Raw genomic sequence first — 18,635 nt, 5'->3', positions numbered from 1 at the left:
TGACAAGTAACTGGTGAGGATGTGGAGAAAACGGACCCTTGTGCGCTGCTGGTGGGAATGGAAAACAACACAGGCTGGCAGTTTCTTAAAAAGTTAAACATAAACATTTTTTTTTTTTCTCACAACCCGTCAATTCTACTCCTATGAAATGAGTGAAAACAGATGTCCATGCAAAATCCTGCAAGCAAATGTTCATGCAGCACTGTTCATAAAAGCCAATGCTCGGGAACAGTCCAGATGCCTGTCAGCTGGTGAATAAGTAAATAAAATGTGGGGTATCGTATACACTGGAATATTATTCAGCCATAAAAAGGAGTGAAGTGCTGACACGAGCTACAGCATGGACGAGTTTCAAAAACATTGTGCTGCCTCCATGTGGGTGGCCCACCACAGCCACCACAATAACCATGGCTGCTGTGAAAGTGGCTAGATGCCACAACCACCATGCAGATGGCCCGCCAGCCACTGGAGTGCATTGACACAAGGAGAGTCATCAGCAGAGAGAGAGAAAAGAAGAGGATGTCTCTCTCCACAAAGCCCATTTCAGAGTGACAGAAGAAGCATCTGCTCTATGATAATATTGGGGGACCTGATCACATCTCTCAGCATTGGACAGATCACCAAGGCAACAAATTAACAGTAACCATTATTCTTTCAGAAGGAGAGAAGAAATCTAGGGTAATTAGAGGGGTAGGCGGAGCGAGAGGGGGAAGGGGAGAGACTGGACAAGGGGCAGAAAGAATAATTATGATTTGTAACAATATATATGCTAGTAATATTGATTTGATCAACATATCTCAATGTTCAACCCCAAAAATATGATAATCGATTTTGATTCAATAAATAAATTTAAAAAATTAATAAATAAAAGTCACTATTTCAATAAAAAACAAAAACAAATAAAAGAACCCAAAAACATCGTGCTGGGTGATTGTATGAGCGTCACAAGGCAAATCCACACAAACAGAAAGCACATTAGAGGTTGTCTAGGGCTGTGAGTGGGGACAGGACTGACTGCAAAGGGGCATGAGGGAATTTTTTTAGGGTGATAAAAATGTTTTGTAACTGGATTGTGGTAATGGTTGCCAGCTCCATAAATTTACTCAAAGTCATTGAATTAAAGTGAATAAATTTGGGGATATGTAAATTATACCTCAATAAAGCTGTTAAAAAACCCCAAGCTGTCCCAGCTGCGGGGGCTAGGCTCCTGCTGGTCCAGATCCCCAAAGCTTCCAGTCTGGGGCAGCCACCTGGGCCTTACCTTTTCTTTCCAGGGACCCAGGGACTGTCTGTGGCTGCTCAGGCCAGGGTCTCTGTTCTGCTCTGCCTACCGAGGGACTGAGCAGCCTGTCCCCCTGTGCCGGGGTCCTCTCAAGGGCTTCACTGTTAACGCAAGGGGGAAAGACAGTCCCTGGGCTTGCAACCTGATCCCCTGCTGCCACAGACCCTCTTGGACCAGTCTTGGGTTGATGTGGAAAGACATGAACGAAGGGGAACCTGGGCAGAGGTCACCTGGGCAGGGACAGGTATCCTGGGGTTCCCAGGTGGCCACCTCAAACCAGAAATACATAACCACAGGAAGAATCAGATTCAGAAACACTTTTTCTCACAGAATGGAACAAGAGAATGATCATTGTGTGTTGGGGGTGGGACAAGGGGTGGTCTCCCATCCCCCTTTTGTCATGTTTCATAATAAAAAAACAGAAGACACCTCTCCCTCCCCTGTTCTAATTTAGAAACGGCCTCATATCTTTGTAGAGTGTGGTCTACTCTCTGCGGTGGCCTCAGCATGGATGGGGAGGCAACTCCATGCCTTTGTGCTGCGTGATTCCCAGTTGGGAGTGGAGCAGCCTCACCAGGCACATGGCCCTATGGGACAAGGCCAGAGCCAGGGAGTCCCTGTCCAACCAGTGACCAAGCCCTGTGGCTTCTAGTGCAGGCTTCTATCTGGTGTGTCTCCCACCCCTTTGGATTTTCCTTCCTCATGGCTGCCAAAGTCACTTTGTAGCACACACAGCTAATCACGCCACCTGCTTGCTCACAGTCCTGTGCCGGCACACTCCTGCCTGCAAGGTGACACGCAGGTCCTGACCCCCTCCACCCCAGGACTCAGGATCCCTCAGCTCTACCCATGGCTCCTCTGTCAGGCTCTCTCCCTCCAGCTCAGCTGAGCTCCCTGCAGGGTTACCCGGGGAGGGAAGCATCTCATGCATGTCTGGAGGAAGGAGATGCTCCTTCATCTCAAGGCCCCCACACGGGGCACAATCCCTGGCACAGAGGCCGCCTTAAGGTTTGTTCAGTCAGGTGATTGTCAAGACCAGGGCTGCAACCATCAGGCTCCCCAGCCTCGGGCAGACCCACATACACAGCACAGGACGGGTGTGAGCTGCAGAACAGACTTCTCTTGCTACGTGGGTGAGAGCGTGTGGGGGCCAAGAGCACGAGTTCTGCAGCAGTTCGGCCTGGGCCAGAATCCTGGCTCCACCACCGACCAGCTGCACCTCCTGCAACCTCAGTCTGCATCTGCAAAATGGGAATAACAAAAGCACCGACCTCTGGCCTGAGAAGGTTAATGCACTAATGTAGCCAGCACGGCGGGGCAGGAAGATCCGAGCACTGGTTCTTGGGGCGGTGGTGTCCAGTGAGTGCTGGGCAGAGGCCAGACAGCAAGGCCACACAAGTCCTGCACAGGCTGGGTGGGGACAAGTGTGGGAGAAACAGGAGCTGAATACGTTCAAGAACTGGTAGGCTCAGCCTTTCTCATGGCCCAAAGCCTCCAGGGGTGACCTAAAGGTCAGCAGAAGGTGCTGTGGGCGCTGCGGCTCTTCCCTGAAGCTGCCTCACCGCCCCCCCCACATTGCCCTTCCGGGGCCCCCTGCCCTTGCTCACCAAGTGTCTGAAACCCAGCTGTTCCCTCTGGCTGTGTAGGTGTGGTGCAGGTCGTTCCCTCCTGGGCAGCAGTGCATGTCGCTGCAGTCACCCCCTTAACTCCCAGTCAGCGTCCCTGAGTCCAGCTGAGCAAGCTGCAGGACTGCTCTTGGCCCCGGGGGGCTGAGCCCTCCCTACTCCCACCCCCCCTTGGATGCTCCCAGCACATCCTCAGGTCATCTCAGTATAGCCCAGAGACGCGGTCCTGTAGTATGTCTGTGCGGTCTGCGGTCCCTAGCACAAGCACAGACGCTGCCTGACACCTGGTTGGCAGTTGGGCATTTACTCTGCTTTGTGGTCAGGTTTCCAAGATGGCCCCAGTGATTCCACCACCTGGTATTCACACCCGTGTCCTGACTGCGGCCTGGACCTCCACGTGCAAGGTACAAGTAAGCAACTTGCTTCTTACCAACAGCAAGGGCAATGGGATGTCCCCCCATGACTGGGCTACACAGACTGACCTCTAGCTGACCCTTGCTGAAGGAAGCTGCTATGTCGTTGAGGCCCATGTGGCAAGAAATGGAAGCCAGCTAGGAGCCAAGGCCCTCGGTCCAGCAGCCCATGAGGAACTGGATCCTGCCCATCACTGACAGAGCTTGGTAGCAGGTCCTACGCTATTGATGGCAGCCTATGGGAAACCCTGAGCAGGGGACTAAGCTAAGCTGTGCCAGACTTGTGACCCATAAAAATGGTGAGACTGCATGTGCTACCTTAAGCCACCAAGCTCTGGGGGTAATTTGTCATGCAGCTATAGATAGCTAGTACACTCAGTGAGTGACAGAATTCCCCAGCCTTAGCCATGGAAGGAAAACAGTCACCCCTCACCCAGGGCGTGACAGGTCACTGGTACTTTGTACTAGAAAGCCCAACCCCCAAGGAGAGGCTACAGAGCTGCGGGAAGAGTCACATCAGTTTGCTGCTGGGCCAGCAAGGGGATGGAAACAATTAAGAACAAGATTCTGGGGAGTGTCTCCCAGACACCAACCCCCTTCCCAGGAAGAGGGTCCAAGACCACCTTTTACAGGCACTCTGTATCTTTCTGTCAGTGTTTGTTCATGTGCCTATCATCTTTACTGGTCGATGAGCCCTCCAAGGGCAGGGGTTATTTTCTAGGACTTGGACTGCACGCACTGTTTGTGCTTAATAAATATCGGATGCTTGTGGATCACGCAGGCTTCCTAGGTAGGAAGGTCAGCTTGCCCAAATGAATGGGACAGGCTAAATATAGATGACCACTACAAAAGCAACGAGAGTGAACCCGTCTGTAGGATGAATAACACGAATGCCTAGAATAGCCATTTCGTTTTTCTGATAGACCTGGCCCCTTTAGGAGCCACGGGATGCTGCAAGGGATGTATGTTGGATGCAAAGAGTAATGGGCATGTTTAATTGTGGCCTTTGATGCCAGTAAGGCATCATTTTCTCAGAAAGCTCCTTGGTGTCAGCCTGCCCTTCCTGGCACTAAGTGTGAACGGCACTGACAATTAGTGAGGGACTTCCCTCGCTCACACGGGGCCACTACACAGCAGGGCAGAGTGCAGACCCCCAGGAAGGGCGTGCACGGAGCCGCTGTTAAAGGGTCAATGCATAACGCCAAGTGAACCACCTCATATTAATATACCATATTCATAAGCCATGCCAGGTGAAATGAAATATATTTGATTTACAGCTCATTAAAAAAATACCTATGTATGGGCTGGCCAGTTATCTCAGTTGGTGAGCGCATGGTGCTGATAATACCAAGGTAGGGTTCGGGTCCGGCAACGGCCAGCCGCCAAAAAAACCCCCAAAGCAAAACCCATGTATATGTATATGTGTGTATATAATATGCAATAAAGGTACATATACACACACACATATATACATTTTTTCTATGAAAGCAATTTTTCTGTTTGGTTTTCATTGAAGATTCCTTGAAATTATTCATGGAGATTAGGAGCAGTTTTGGCAGAAGTTGGTATACCAGTTTGGCTTTGTTTCTTCTCTTTTGAAGTCACAGTGTGATGAGTGGGATCGCTGGACGCTTGGTTTTAAGGCGCTAGGTTCACTCCCGTTCCCCCCACGTGGACTTTGCCTGTGCACTGCTGCATCTCTCCAGGCTGTCACCAGAGGGCAGCACGTGCCCAGGTTTACAAGTCAGAGACGCCTCAATGCCATGAAGGAGACCGGCTTTGCTGCCCGGGAACTGACATTTAACATCCCCCAGACATCTTCATTTTACTAGTAATAATATCTACATAACTTAAAGGACAGGAAGGCCGATCCCCAGGCAGACTTGTTATTAGAGGTAGCAAGCATGAAAGGATTCCAGGACGTCCAAATATTGCTAAGCATGAGACCACCTCGTGCATTTAACACAAGAAACCAACCTCCCATTTCTCACTTCCTCCTTTGTGTTACTTGGTTGTCTTTACTACACCTCTGTGAAGTTAAGGCTGAACAAATATTTGTACCAATTTTTACAGAAATAAAGGTAACCGCCAGAAACGTTCAGGCAGGAATAGTGTCAGCTGTCACTCACGGAGGCCAGGACGGCAGCATGTGCTCTCTCCCTCTCTCCACTCCTCACCGCCACTCAGGTAGCTGCCTCTACACTCTCCTGAAGGCAAAGAGCAAGCTGGCTGTGAACCTTGCCCGAGACCACCGCTCCGTCCCCCTCAGCCCGAGCCCAGCTCTGGCTTTTCCCTCAGGCCACCGGCTCCCAGCACGCACGGCTGGGCCCGGGTGGATGCACGTGGCGTCCTAGCTGGTCACTCGCTATTCATCAAATGTTGGGTCTTTTTTTAAGATACACATTTTAAAAGTAGATAAACAGAACCAAAATGCCACATTAACAGGCCATCTCTGCCCTGGGTGCCTACTCCCGAGGCAAGCGTGCAGCAGAAGGGGGTCGCGGGAGCTGGTGCAGGGGGAAGTCAGTCGGGGGACGGCGGGGGGCCAGTCCCACTGTCATCCAGAGAGAGGGCTGGGGCCACTGGATTGGGCAGGAGAGGACAGAGCAGAAGAGCTGGGCTCTGAGGGCACATATGAGGAATTATGTCAGATGATGAAGTGGCTTGTCATTGTCACCAGCGCCTGACACCTTTGTGAGGGGAAGAGAGGACAGTGCAGGCCTCGGGGCTCCACCTGCAGCATCCAGATGGACCGTGCACAGAAAAGCCACCAGCTCCTTCTAGATCAACTCAGGACACCAGGCAACTTCTGCCCAGGCAAGGGGAGGGATGGGTGCTGTCAGATACTGGGTCCTTCCCAATCTGCCTGCAAAGTTGCTCGACTGCTGGAGCCTCAGAAGTGAATCTAAGAAGCTGTTGTACCTGGACTGAGCCAAGGTAGGAGGGAAGAAAGTCTCTGTAATAATAAAGTCTGGACAGAATGTCACACAACAGTATTTACTTTACTCTGCTTGGACTCTAAGTCTCATCCCTGGGACAAGAGGTTTCTGCAAGCTTTTGTGCAGAAAAGGTCTTATCCTGGTATTTATTTCCAGTCAATCAATCCCGACATCTTAATCTTTGCTACTGTTCTTGTTTCCAAGCTTTGTACTAAATACAGTACTGTAGAAAAAGGCTAGCTTTGCATTAAGGAAGATGAAGCTTCCAGATCCCAAGCTGCCCATCCTAGCTTCTCCCAGGTTTATCTGTGTGAAGTGGGGGCACAGCAAGAAAGTCCCTTTGTGTCCCAGGGACTCTGTAAGAATTGTTCCTGAACATATTTGCAAGAAAGAGCAGTGGCCTTCTGAAGGCACAGGTGAAAGGCTTGTGGTTAGAAGAGTATTCATTGGAAACGCCAGACATTCTTCCAGCCTGGCCAGGAGACTCCTTCGGACTGAATTTCCTTTCACCCTCTGTAGGTATGAAAACACCACCAAGGTTCAAATATTTTTTCTAGTTTGTCATCTAGGCGAGCAGAATCTGAGAAAATTTTTTTTGAATTTCTATCCCAAAATAATCTTTTCAAGTTTGCATCAAGGAGGTAAAGGATACCACCTTTCCTTCAGTCTAGTTTGCTAAGGAAATCTAACAATGAATAACGAGGCCCCCCAACTACCGGAGAGATGTGCCTGCCCCTGGGGGAAATACACATAACCACACAAAGGCTGCAGAGAGGCTGGCCAGAGGCCTGGAAAGACTAACCATGACTTCTGCTTTATTGAGAGAATCGTCTTTGCTGTATTCTTTTATAAGTGAGGGAGGGCTGGCTGATTGGCTCAGTTGGTTAGAGCAAAGTGTTATAACACCAAGGTCAAGGGTTCTCTGCCTTGGATGTCTTGCAGGTGCAATCAGGAAACAAGCTCCTGACTCTGCTCACTGTGGCTTCTGCGGAAGGTTGGAACAGGATGAACTGCTTGGCACTTAATTGCTTTTTTTTTTGGCGGCTGGCCAGTACAGGGATGGAACTCCAGACCTTGCTGTTATCAGCACCAGGCTCTAACCAACTCAGCTAACAGGCAGCCCAGTTCTTTTTTCTTAAACTTACAATACCTTGGCATTTTCTTATGGGTACAGAGTATCTGCCAGGGTTGGCTTGAACTGTAAAAGTCCAAGGGAGTGAATCAAAACAACGTCATGTGAAGATCCTCTTGTCGGCACAACCACTGGACTCGTGGAAAGGAAGAATGTCCATGAACTTGCCTGCCTTCTCCCAAAGACTTCCTAGCACCACAGGGGCTAAAATAATTAGTCTCTATACACCCTGCTGTGAACTGGAGAGGCCAGTCATTGGCTGACTTCTGGGTTTTATCTCACAGCTGAATAACTGCCCAAACCCACACTTCATATTTTTAAAAAGGATGTGCATTATAAATGTTAACGATATTCCCCCCAAAAGTTCAGTGTGAGATAAATCAATACACGTTCTTGGTCGGTCACAAACAGTAAGTATTAGGAAAAGGACCCAACTGCAGTTAAGGAATGCTCTGTTAGATGAGGGCATGCCCTGTCATCATGCTGTAGTCATAACAGCGTTAAGTGTGCCTGGCACCCTTGTGCTGTACCCAGGGACAGCACCAGGCAGGACTCAACCTCACTTTACCAAGTAAGACACAGGTAGCTAAGCAAAGTTAACAACAACTTTTGGGAAAGTATGAAATAATGATGAACTCCATGAGGGCCGGGCCAAGCTATCTTGTGTACCTGGCCTACCTCTCAGCACACAGTGGGTTCTCAGTAAGTATTGATTTCACAAAGCAGTGACATAACTTGCTGGTCCTCTCTTCTCTCTCAGGGCTTTCTTTGGGTCAGTGCATCAACTTTGCAAGCCAGTAAGATGCATTTCCTTTCTCCTTCTGGGTGGCTTTGTCACCAAGGTCTCCTAGAATGCTGACAGCACTGAATTTGGCTGAAGTGTGGGCGAGTGAGCTGCTTGTTTCTCTCCTTTTTCAGTCTTTATCACGTTTCCCGGGCCCTGAAAAGCTCCCTGCTCCTCGTGCTGCTGCCTGGTCAGGCCCTCGGGGTCAAGTCCTCACCTGACTCTTGGGTGCCTCGGGGTCGGGGCAACACTGGCCATCTGGGTGGTGAGTCATACCGAGCACGCCAGTGCCCTGGTCCACAAGCAGAACGGAGCCTCCAGCCAGGGACTCACCTCCGAGTCCTGGGAAGAGAGTGTCCTGCGGGTGCTAGTGTCACGCACCTTATCACTGTGGGGGTGACCTCCGCACAGAAGAACACACTGAGGCTTCCCACTGCATGGGAGGCGAACATGCCCACGATGGAAAACGCGATGGAGAATTTGTCCTTTACGCTGTCACTCATCCCTGAAGGAGAATCAGAAAGAGGGGACAGTGAGGGGAGCAGCAGGGAAGAAAGAAAGGACACAAGAGCAGGGGCAAGGGAACAGACAGCAGGGAGACCTTGGCCATCCCAGGGCTTCCCGCTCTCCACTGCCCAGTGTGTGGTGCAGACCAGTGTGCCGCTCCCCCGGGACCCAGCAGCACCGCTAAGCTTGGGAGTCCAGCCCTTACAGCAGAAGATGCTGCCAGGCCCCTGCGAGCTCCTGGTGTGTCGAGCAGAATTACTCAGTCCAGAGCCACACCTGGTGGGAGGGCAGGCTGGTGTCTCCCGGTGACGCAGCAGCATCCCTTCTGCCCGGCCTCTAGAGGGCTCTGCACTCCAGAGAGCCTCGGCTGGTCCAGCCTCTGCTGTGACCAGTCCAATACATGGGATGGGGCATTTTAGTGCTCGTTGAAGGGAACACAAATTCAAATAACCCAAACAGAAGAATTTAGGGCCTGGAGGGAGGGAAGGCACTCAGCCTATCCAAGCACCTTGTGAATGGCACCAGCGTCTGACCTTGCACAAAGGCGGTAGCTAGCGTAGCTCATCAGCATGCTGCTGGAGGTCCCGCATCTGGGGCACGGCCCCCCCACCCAAGGCTGCGTCGGGGGGAAGCACTCCCCAGGGTCTCCCCAGGGCACTGGTGGCACGGGCTCAGGTCAGGCCAGGCAGGTGTCACAGCAGCCTCGAGGTGCAGGGCAGCAGCTCTGCTGTCTCCCATGGTCACAGAGCAGCAAGCTTGCATGGGTCCCAAGCGGCTTCCCCAGACAGTGCGGACAGGCAGGCACCAAACACTGCCAGGGCTTTTCTGCTCTCGCCCAGGGGCTGTCCATGGGACAAAGGGCATCAGTGCCGGGCCCGGGGCCTGTGCTGACCGCTGGTGCCGGGGGAAGGGAAGGCGCGTGTGCCAAGCTGCATAGAGACAGGGAGGGGGCAACGCAGGCGCTCTTTCTAGAGGCAAGAGGGGGCAGGGAACACAAATGTGTGCGTATAGTGTCCAACCTACGGCCAACTTCAGCTGCAGTTCTTGGAGGATGAGGGGGAAAAGAAAGAGAGGAAAGGAAACCACAGGTCCGTGAGTCTCTGTGAGGTCGCCCGTGTGCACGCGTGAGAGACGTGGCCACACAGTGCAAGCTTTGGGACTCACCTGAATCTGGATGCTGGCTGTACTTCCCAATCACTGAGCCCGTGGACAGGAGTGAGGAGAGGGGGAAGAGGGAGACAGCGTGTCAGGTGTGGAGTCATCACGGCCCATTCCCATGCGACGTGTACCCCCGTGAACCCCTCCCACATTTGGGTGGGCGCTGGCTGTGTGGGCAGCAGAATTTACACTGGACCAAACAAAGGTCTTCTTGTTAGGAAAAGAGGGCTAAAACCCCACTGGCCTCAGAGCCCGTGGAGAGTGGAACCTTCCCCAGACAGACCCCAGCAATCCAAAGGGTGAACTTCCCTCCCTAGGAATTTATTCAGGGGTTACCTCTGGTCTGCACTCAAGAAGCCTCAGGCACCACGGACGGACCTGTTGGGTAGCATCCCACCTGCCCAGGCTCTGGCTACTTGCCCAGTGTTCCTGTGGCTTTCCTGCTAATGGCCAGGGAGGGCATCTGTGACATCCAGGGACTGAGGCACCCTGCCACATCCATCCCAACCATGTGAGTGGGACAGAGACTCCCTGACAGGGTGGCTAGGGCAGTGCCCACTGAGGAGCCGGGATGGGGGCTGGAGGGATAAAGACGCCCCTTGTCCCTTTCCATTACTAGTCACAGCTGGAAATAAGACCATCTCAGCAAGGTAAGGGATGCATAAAAACTTGCCCAACTTAGAAAAACTGCTCTGGAGTTTGAAACTAGCTCTTCTAAAATCTGGTCTGCACAAAAGGCTGCTCTGATCTGGGATGCAACAGGACAGCCACTGAGCCTAGTTCTGACAGCTCGGGCCAGACTTCCTTGTAAAGGAGAGGAGTGCTCGGTGGCATTGATTGCCCTGCCTGGGCTGTGTCCTCCTGTGTCTTGAGCCTGGACCAGGGGGACCATGCATGGGCAAGAAGGCTCAGCTGTCCTGGTCATCCATGTCACACTGAGCTCGCTAGGGAGATGCCATGCTGGTTCTTGTGCATGTGCAAGTGGGTATTTATTTGTGAGGAGTTATACCGAGCTTTTGGAGGAGCTAGATGGAGTTTCTAGCTTTGCCTTAGATTATTTTTAATATCTATTGAAATTCTTTGGTCTAAAGAAAAGCTAAACTTGGGAAAGTCTACTGAAAAGCAGTGCCCCAATGCACGGGTGTCAAAAGAGATTCACTTCCCCTTAATGTCACATGAAAGAAACGATCCTTTGTTTTTTGTCATGTGATGAATCACATAATTAGCATGCCCATTACTGAAGCCACGTCCATCAGGACTGCAAGGGAGCCATGGAGCCTCCGGGAAGCCTCTGAGCTGTGCCACAATGCTGGGGAGGGGGAGGGGAAGGCAGGCACCAGAGATGCTCCAAGTGGAGCTCTGTCCTTCCCCAAGTGGTTTCTTCAGGCTGTTGACTTGGGAATGACCATGCAGGTCATGGAAACCTTTTCTCACGTCTCACTCAGCCCTTCCAATGACCTTTGGTGGTTCACTGCCCTTCACCCCCATCGGCCCCACTCACGGTTGAGGAGCCCGAGCTGCAGGAGCGAGGCCAGGGCGGTGAGGATCATGAAGAGCAGAAGTCCCCCCCTGCGCCCCAGGAACCTGACCACCAGGCACATGGCCAGGCAGGAGGCCAGCGCGATGCTGGCCATGGTGTAGTAGTCGGCGTAGAAGTTCTCCAGCAGCGGCACCTTCACCTCGTGGCCCATCATGCTCCGTGCAAAGCAGTGGTGGATCCCAAACCCCGTCAGCCTGCAGAGACACACCGAGGAGGCGGTGGGCACACTCTGGGGCCGCGCCACCTGCTGGGAGTTCATCATGTCCAGTGACAGGGGGATAGAGAAGTAACTCAACATGTAATGGAAAAGCATGCTATCACACCCGAGTCTATGGAAGAGTAAAATGCCAGAGAGATGCCAGCGCCTGCCCCATGGGGTTCCTGCTCATGCTCCTCTGACACCACTTCAGTAGAACAGTGTATACACAGTGGTGGGGAGATGTGTTCTTTCATGGGAACCCAGCATGTAAGACAGAGCGCCTTCCATGCACTAATGCAGTCAATCCCAAGGTCAACTGCAACAGACCCTGTCCGCTGCAGGAGGAAGCCACCCTTTGCTAAATGAATGCAGATACACTTGGGAATATTCGGCTGAGGACCCAGTCTGCTTTGCCACTGTTTTATGATCTGGCAATTGATTGGAGTTGGTTAGTCTCCTGGGATCTCAGATGAATTTCTCTTTTTCCTGGCCTGCTGAGATCTCAGGGCAATCTTCCACCTTTCTGTTCTGGTAGAAATGAAGTACTCTGACCGCAACAGGGAATTTAAGATAAAACCAGAGAGACTGATTCCCTGTTCCCTCAACAAGATTCATTAAAATGGAAACTTGCCATCCTGTCTATGTCAAATTTTGTGTTTTTTTCCAACATAAAAGTTAAGAAGTCATTCAGTTCCTGATGACACCATTAGCCTTGCCAGCATCTGCCTGAGATTGGACAGTAGTCGGGTGATCATGCTCGGTGCCACCACTGGGCAGGGACCTGACCACCACCTGGCTGGGGCTGGTCACTCACTGGCCTGAGCCTCGGATGAGGGTGTACATTAGATCCATGCTCTTCTATTGCTTTGGCAGTAGAACCTTTTGTATCCCTTCCAAATGAAAGCTAATCTAGAACCCCAAGAGAACTGATTAAATGGAGCTGCTGGTCCCGAGCCCTGACCCTGGGCCTCTCTTCAACCAAGGGCAGCCCTGAGGCCTTTCACCAATGAGTGCAACCCTCCTCCCTTAGATGAACTCTGGCCTTGAATGAGGGTCCACCTTGTGCAGTCTGGGAAGGGCTACTGAGCAGTGAGTGGAGACAGGAATAACCTTCGAGGTATACACTGTGCCCAGGATGGGGGCTGCCAGGAAGCTGCATGAGCAATGGCCACAGGTCCCCGCAGCGGTGTGGACAGCAGCATGGGAGGGGCTTCTGGAGGATGTCTGGGCTTACATCTGGGTTCCAGCAGGCCCCTCACCCTGCGGCTGCCCTGGGTGGGGGCCTCTGCCTACGCAAGGCTGCAGGTTGGGATAACAGCTACTCTGAGGCCTGGGATAAGCAGTGGGCCATGGCCCAATGGGGGTCAAACCCCCTCCTGAGACAGTGCCTGTGAATTCCAACCTCGAGTCTCCTCCCCCTGCACATGCAAAAGAGGTACATTCGTGTACACTTGGTTCCCCTGTGACTAAGAGGTCCGTGGTGAGAGGCCCTGCTCACAGGTTCACACTGACTGGGGTAATGAGACCACTGCATGAGGCAGAGAGCGGGAGCCATTCAAGTGCACATCCCTGGCTGGGGCTTTACCCCCCATCCCCCACTGCCTTACAACTGGGGAGCTCTAGCACTGAGCAGCATGGCTGGGCTGGCCTGAGGCTTCCAGGTGCAGAGTCCACAACTTCAAGCCCTGTCACCCTGGAGACCCACCGTTAGGAAGCTCTGACAGGGTGCCAGACTCCCCAGGGCTCCTTTGCAGAGAGCCGGCCCCCAGAGAATGGGCTCAGGCAGGCACGGGGTCCTGCCCAGGCTGTGATCCAAGTCCAGCTGGGGTAGGGTGAAGAGCCCTGCAGCCTCACGCTGCTCACTCCCTTTCCCGGCCACTGCCCCTCTCAGCTGGCATGCGTCCCCCTCGGGACTCACGAGTTCACACACAGGACCACGATGTTCTTCCACAGGTTCCGGGTCCCCACCACTTTCACAATGCAGACCTTCTTAGGCCTCCGGGAAAGTTCCTTCTCCAGCTCTGTAAGAAAGAGATTGTGTGAGCCCTGGGCAGCCACTGACGGAGGACCCTGGATGGCAGCCACAGCCACAGCTCTGGTTCTCAATTTGTGTACCACAGAAAGGGGAGAAAGACTTGTTTTGCTTTTTTCTTTAAGCCAGGGGACAGAGTCTAGGCTTTTAGGGTAGAAATGAGGTCACAAGATTCTACCTTTGCAGTTCAAATTTCCCTCCAGTGCCAGAAGGGAGCCAGGGTACATGTCGATCGCAAACCCTGTTTTGGAGCCAGGCAGGTACACACAGACAGACGGCATACACTCATTTCACTTTTGTCAACATGATGACATTCTGGGTTATGAGGCACTAACTAGGCCCTGGGCAAATCAGAATATTGGTTCTTTTTCTCAGAGTCTGCATGCCTCAGAGACCGGGACAGCCACGTGGGAGAGCTCCTTAACCCGTGGGGCAGAATTTACCAGGACTGCAGCTACTTTTGCTGAAACTGCCCTTTGAGCACATGAATCTTTGAAAGACAAATAAATAAATATGTATGATTGTAGGTATGTGTGTGTACATACATGCACACATACATGTACATGTATCTATGCATGTTTTAGGTAACTGTCGGGTCTTTGGGAGCTGAACCAGATGGACAGTGTTTTGGCTCCAAGGGATAAAGTTATCAGGCCAAGTTTCTAGCTCTGAAAGCCGTTCTGAGCGGAGTCCAGCAGCGCTGCAGACTGAGAAGTCTGCTGAAGGAAGTGCCTTGGCCTCCAGGAGCGACCTGCCCACACGTCTGCGAGTAGAAACGCTTCTGGTCCCCTCTCTGCTCTCCTAGCACAGGGGTGTCCTTGTGGAATAGTTCCCTACTTATGAGCTAAAAACGGAAAAGGAGACTTCAAGGCTGTGGAGGTCATGAAAACAAGGAAAGACTGAGAAACTGTCACAGTCCAGAGCAGTCTAGGGACAGGAGATGACCATATGTGGTCCTGGCTGGAATCCCGCAGCGGGAAGAGGCATCAATGCACAAACTAGAGGTGTGAACAGAGGCTGGAGCGTGGTTAACAGCAGCGCTTCTTGGCTGTGACAGATGCATTGTGGTATTGTCAGATGTCAACACGGGGGAAACCGAGTGAGGGGTATAGGGGTATATGGAAATTTTGTACTGTCTTGGTAACTCTCCTTTAAATCTAAAATTATTCCAAAATAAGAAACTTACTTAAAATTAAAAAAAGTCGTGGGGGTGGGGCTTCAAGCTACTTCCTTGGCCTTTCATGCGGGGAGGCATATAACTATTGTAGGAAGGACACGGAGCAGCCCCCTGTTGGGGACTTGTCCCCACAGTGTCCTCCAGGACCCTCCCCCACACTTGGCCCAAGTTCAACTCTCCTCCTCTACCTCCCCCGCCATTGGTGACAGGAGGGTCACGAACTCATTCCTTACAGTTTGAAGGAAAAGTATGTTGCTTAACCACAGGGGGTTAGGAATTTTTTATTAAAACACATTTTTTGGACTCAGTGTCACCCCCCAGGGCATAAAAGGCAGAAGGCAAAACTTTTGCTGTCTGAGGGATTCTGTGCCTCTGAAGGTTCCAGAAATTTCTTCCTCCCATATTTAGGTGCAAAGATCAAGGTCTGTGCACACACCGCACGACTGGTACACTGGCCGTCTGTCCATGGACCCTTGTGGCTCCCGAGGTCTCACGACCTTTACTTTCCCATCAGTAAAAATAGGCTAATTTGACCTAAAGACATATTCTCTCTACAATTAAAAAACTAAGCATTTTAAAGAGCATAAAAATACTATGTTTAACAGATAATCTTGGACCCAATGGACTGAGTATCTTTGTTGTTATAAAACTCATCAGAAGTCAATTACAATAGCCATACTTTCTCACCAGATAAGTCTTCCAAGAAGAAAATGTAAGTGTCCATCAGCATGTTCAAATTTAAAGGTTTTGTTCATGTGGACCAGACTTTACTCCTGATGCACAACTGTATGTGAAATACAATGTTACGGAAGCTGTGGCAACTGCATTATGGCTTGAGTTTTTTAATAACATTAAACCCTAGAGCCAGTCTAAACAATTGACTGTAGCCTACAGAGGTCACCGCATTATCTAAATGGAATTAAATTAACCTTTCCAGGGCTATAGATATTTTGTCAGGGTCTCTGTTACTCATATCACCAGCCTATCCATAACAACCTGAAACTTCTGCAGCACTAAGTTTGTTCTTCTGGGACAAAAGTCCACTGCTCTGAGTTATAAGAAACATTAGCTGACTTCTGAGACCCCCTAACAACACTGAATACAAGAGGCTTTTTTGTCTCTCTCGTTATCACATGGTAACCTAGGAACATTTCTAGACTCCTTGTACAGGAAAATAAGAGGAGCGAAAGGAGGCCTGAGCAGTCATCAGATGTGAGAATCGAGGGCACTGCTGCTGAAAGCACCCCTCGCCCCGTCCCCTTCCCAAACCCTTCAGCCATCCTGAGGTGGGGCCATGAGAAACAGAGTGCAGCCTACATAGTTCTGACAAGCCAGGTATGTCGCTGCCATCCTACAGCCGCCAATCCCCCAGCGGTCAGGGCCAGAGCTCTGGGTGCACGCAGGGGCTGATGAGGCTGTGCAGAAGCCTGGCTTTTGCACTTGTCATGGTCCTTGAGAAAGCAGAGGGAAGACACGGGAGTGGCTCACCTGAGGCCAGGCTCAGGAGGGGCAGGGAACACACACAGAGGAGAGTCTGAGCTAGCTTGGGTGGCTGCGGGATAAAGTGGCTTTGCTTTCTTGTATGTGTGTGTGGCGGTCTGGTAATGGATGGAACCTTGGACCTTGTATTATTTACACCACCCAAACTGGTTTCGCTTCTGATCTTGTGGACATGGCTAATGTGTCAGTTGTGGAACTGGAAAATCGTCAGTTATAGAAATAAAGACAAGGAAAGACAACAGGGGGAGGAGGAAGAGAATCACGTGGCCCGCTGCAAGGGTCACTGAAGAACATGAACGGTGACGGCTCCAAGGACACAGCACCGAGGCCCCAACCCAGGTTCAAGGTGGAGAAAGTGCCTGTGGCCTCCCTGCCATACAGCCCCTCACCCTTGGGTGCAGATATAGAAGGTGGCACTTGGCCCCTTGAGAATGAACGTGCTCCGAAAGCGAGCAGGAGATGACAGTGTTGACACGGAGCTTGTCATAAAGATGCCTTAGAGAGCCCAGTCTTCAAAATCCAGCTGAAGTCTGAAAGCCACCAGCACTGCTGATCTGCCACTGTCTCTGGGCACACATGCCTCCACCCTCCCCAGCCTGCGACACTACGGGAGAGGTGGCGATGCCGCCACATGGGTTGGAGGCAGGGGTTCTGGGCAGCAGCCTGGGTTAGTCTCACTTTGGGCAAGTTACATATTGCTGGGGATGCTGCAGTGGCCTCTTGGCACCTTTGCTTGGGAGGAGATGGACAAGACAGTAAGGTGGGAGATGGCAAAACCCAGGCTCTGTTACTGCTGAGGGCTGAAGGAGCTCTGCTGGGGCCTGAGATCGGGACGCTTGGGTCATGCAGACTAGCTCGCCCCTGCTGGCTATGTCGGAGCAGGCTGACTTCTCCAGGGGGCTGCCTGGAGAGGACATGGAGCCTGAGGACAGAGGACACCTGCTCCCTGCATGTAGGTCACCCCCAGGGAGAGAAAAAGAGGAGTGGTTTGCTCTCCCTCTGCTGGGGCTGGCTTTACACTAAGAGCTCCTTTCCCACAGAGGGATCGTCAGCAGCGGGGATCACAGTTCCTCACACTCAGCCCCACTGCACCCCGTTTCCCCACCTGTGAGGCAGAGAGAACTACCATCCCTCAGGAGGTGCTGATGTGGGCTGAATGCCCACACCTGGTGGGGTCACTGCCCAGGCTCCTGGCTCATCCTACTGTTCCTAAAACCGAGGGCTGCGTGTGTGGCTCTTATTCTGGGTTTCTTTGCTCGGGGGCTGCAGTCTGCATGGCCACATGTGGAACCAGCAAGACTTCTGCTCCTGCTGTGATACTGAACATGCAGGGAACTTTGAAAGAGGAAGGACATCTGTCAGTGCCGGGCATGTCAGCTGATGCTAAGGTTGTGGGACTGACTCGGTAAGAATGATATTCAGGAGCATATCCAATATCTGAAGTAATTCAGCTGCGCACATCACTGAGAACAGCAGACATGTTCAAAGATCAACTGAAGACGCTTTTTTTTTTTTTTTAAAAGGATGACCGGTAAGGGGATCTTAACCCTTGACTTGGTGTTGTCAGCACCACGCTCACCCAGTGAGCAACCGGCCATCCCTATATGGGATCCGAACCGGTGGCCTTGGTGTTATCAGCACCGCACTCTCCCGAGTGAGCCACGGGCCGGCCCCGACTGAAGACGCTTTAAAAGAACTTGAAACTTTCCATTTAAAACAGATAGAAAATTTTGGAATGTCAGCTTTTCCTCTAGCATAAGCCCAAGGTGAGGGTGCACGACAGAGGCATGCACAGCCCCTCCTTCGCCTCCATATCTATGGCCAGGCCTGAGACGCTCATCTACCCGGAGGCAGTGCAGCCAGCAAGCCCAACCCTTCTGACTCCAGGAGACCAGGGTTCATCTATCTATAAACATTCATGGGGTGCCTGCTACACATCAGGTCTTCTGCTGGCACTGGGGCTACAGCCAGCAGCCGCTCGACAGACTGGGGCTCTGCCTTGCCAAGCCTTGCAGCTCTGCAGGGTGATGGCACAAATGAGGAGTCCACGAGTCACTTGTGACAGCCAGGACGAGGGGACATGGAGTGGAGTGTGCAGCTGTAACTGTGTACAGTGGGAAGGCTGACCTGGTGTCACAGGAGTTGGCCAAGACAGAGTGGGGGCAGAAGGGATGGGGAATTCGCATGGGAGGGCCCTGTGGAGAGCAGGAAAGCACGTGTCATGGAAACCAAAGAAGGCCGGGGAGGTAGACAGAGATCAGACAGGGTCTCCGAGAGGCTTGGAGGATCTGGGATCTGCCCTAAATGCCCTGGGAGTGTTTCAGCAGGTGGTGATGTGATCAGGTCA

General features: G+C 51.9%; 1 protein-coding gene across 2 annotated transcripts in view; it reads right to left on the bottom strand.

Moving 5' to 3' along the window:
- Nucleotides 1-18,635, bottom strand: part of SLC22A23 (solute carrier family 22 member 23) — a 171,888-nt gene that overhangs the window by 5,601 nt on the left and 147,652 nt on the right. For both annotated transcript variants that reach the window (XM_063096051.1, XM_063096052.1), the window contains 4 exons: nt 13,498-13,600; nt 11,342-11,574; nt 9,847-9,879; nt 8,557-8,680 (listed from right to left, as the gene is read on the bottom strand). In XM_063096051.1, the coding sequence (XP_062952121.1) occupies nt 8,557-8,680; nt 9,847-9,879; nt 11,342-11,574; nt 13,498-13,600 (493 nt within the window). The remainder of the gene's footprint in view (nt 1-8,556; nt 8,681-9,846; nt 9,880-11,341; nt 11,575-13,497; nt 13,601-18,635) is intronic.

The sequence above is a fragment of the Cynocephalus volans genome, chromosome 5 (assembly GCF_027409185.1).
Source record: "Cynocephalus volans isolate mCynVol1 chromosome 5, mCynVol1.pri, whole genome shotgun sequence".
In the NCBI taxonomy this organism is placed as follows: Eukaryota; Metazoa; Chordata; class Mammalia; order Dermoptera; family Cynocephalidae; genus Cynocephalus; species Cynocephalus volans.
Note: the sequence above shows the minus strand (reverse complement) of the source record. Positions and strands in the feature narration are given on the sequence as shown.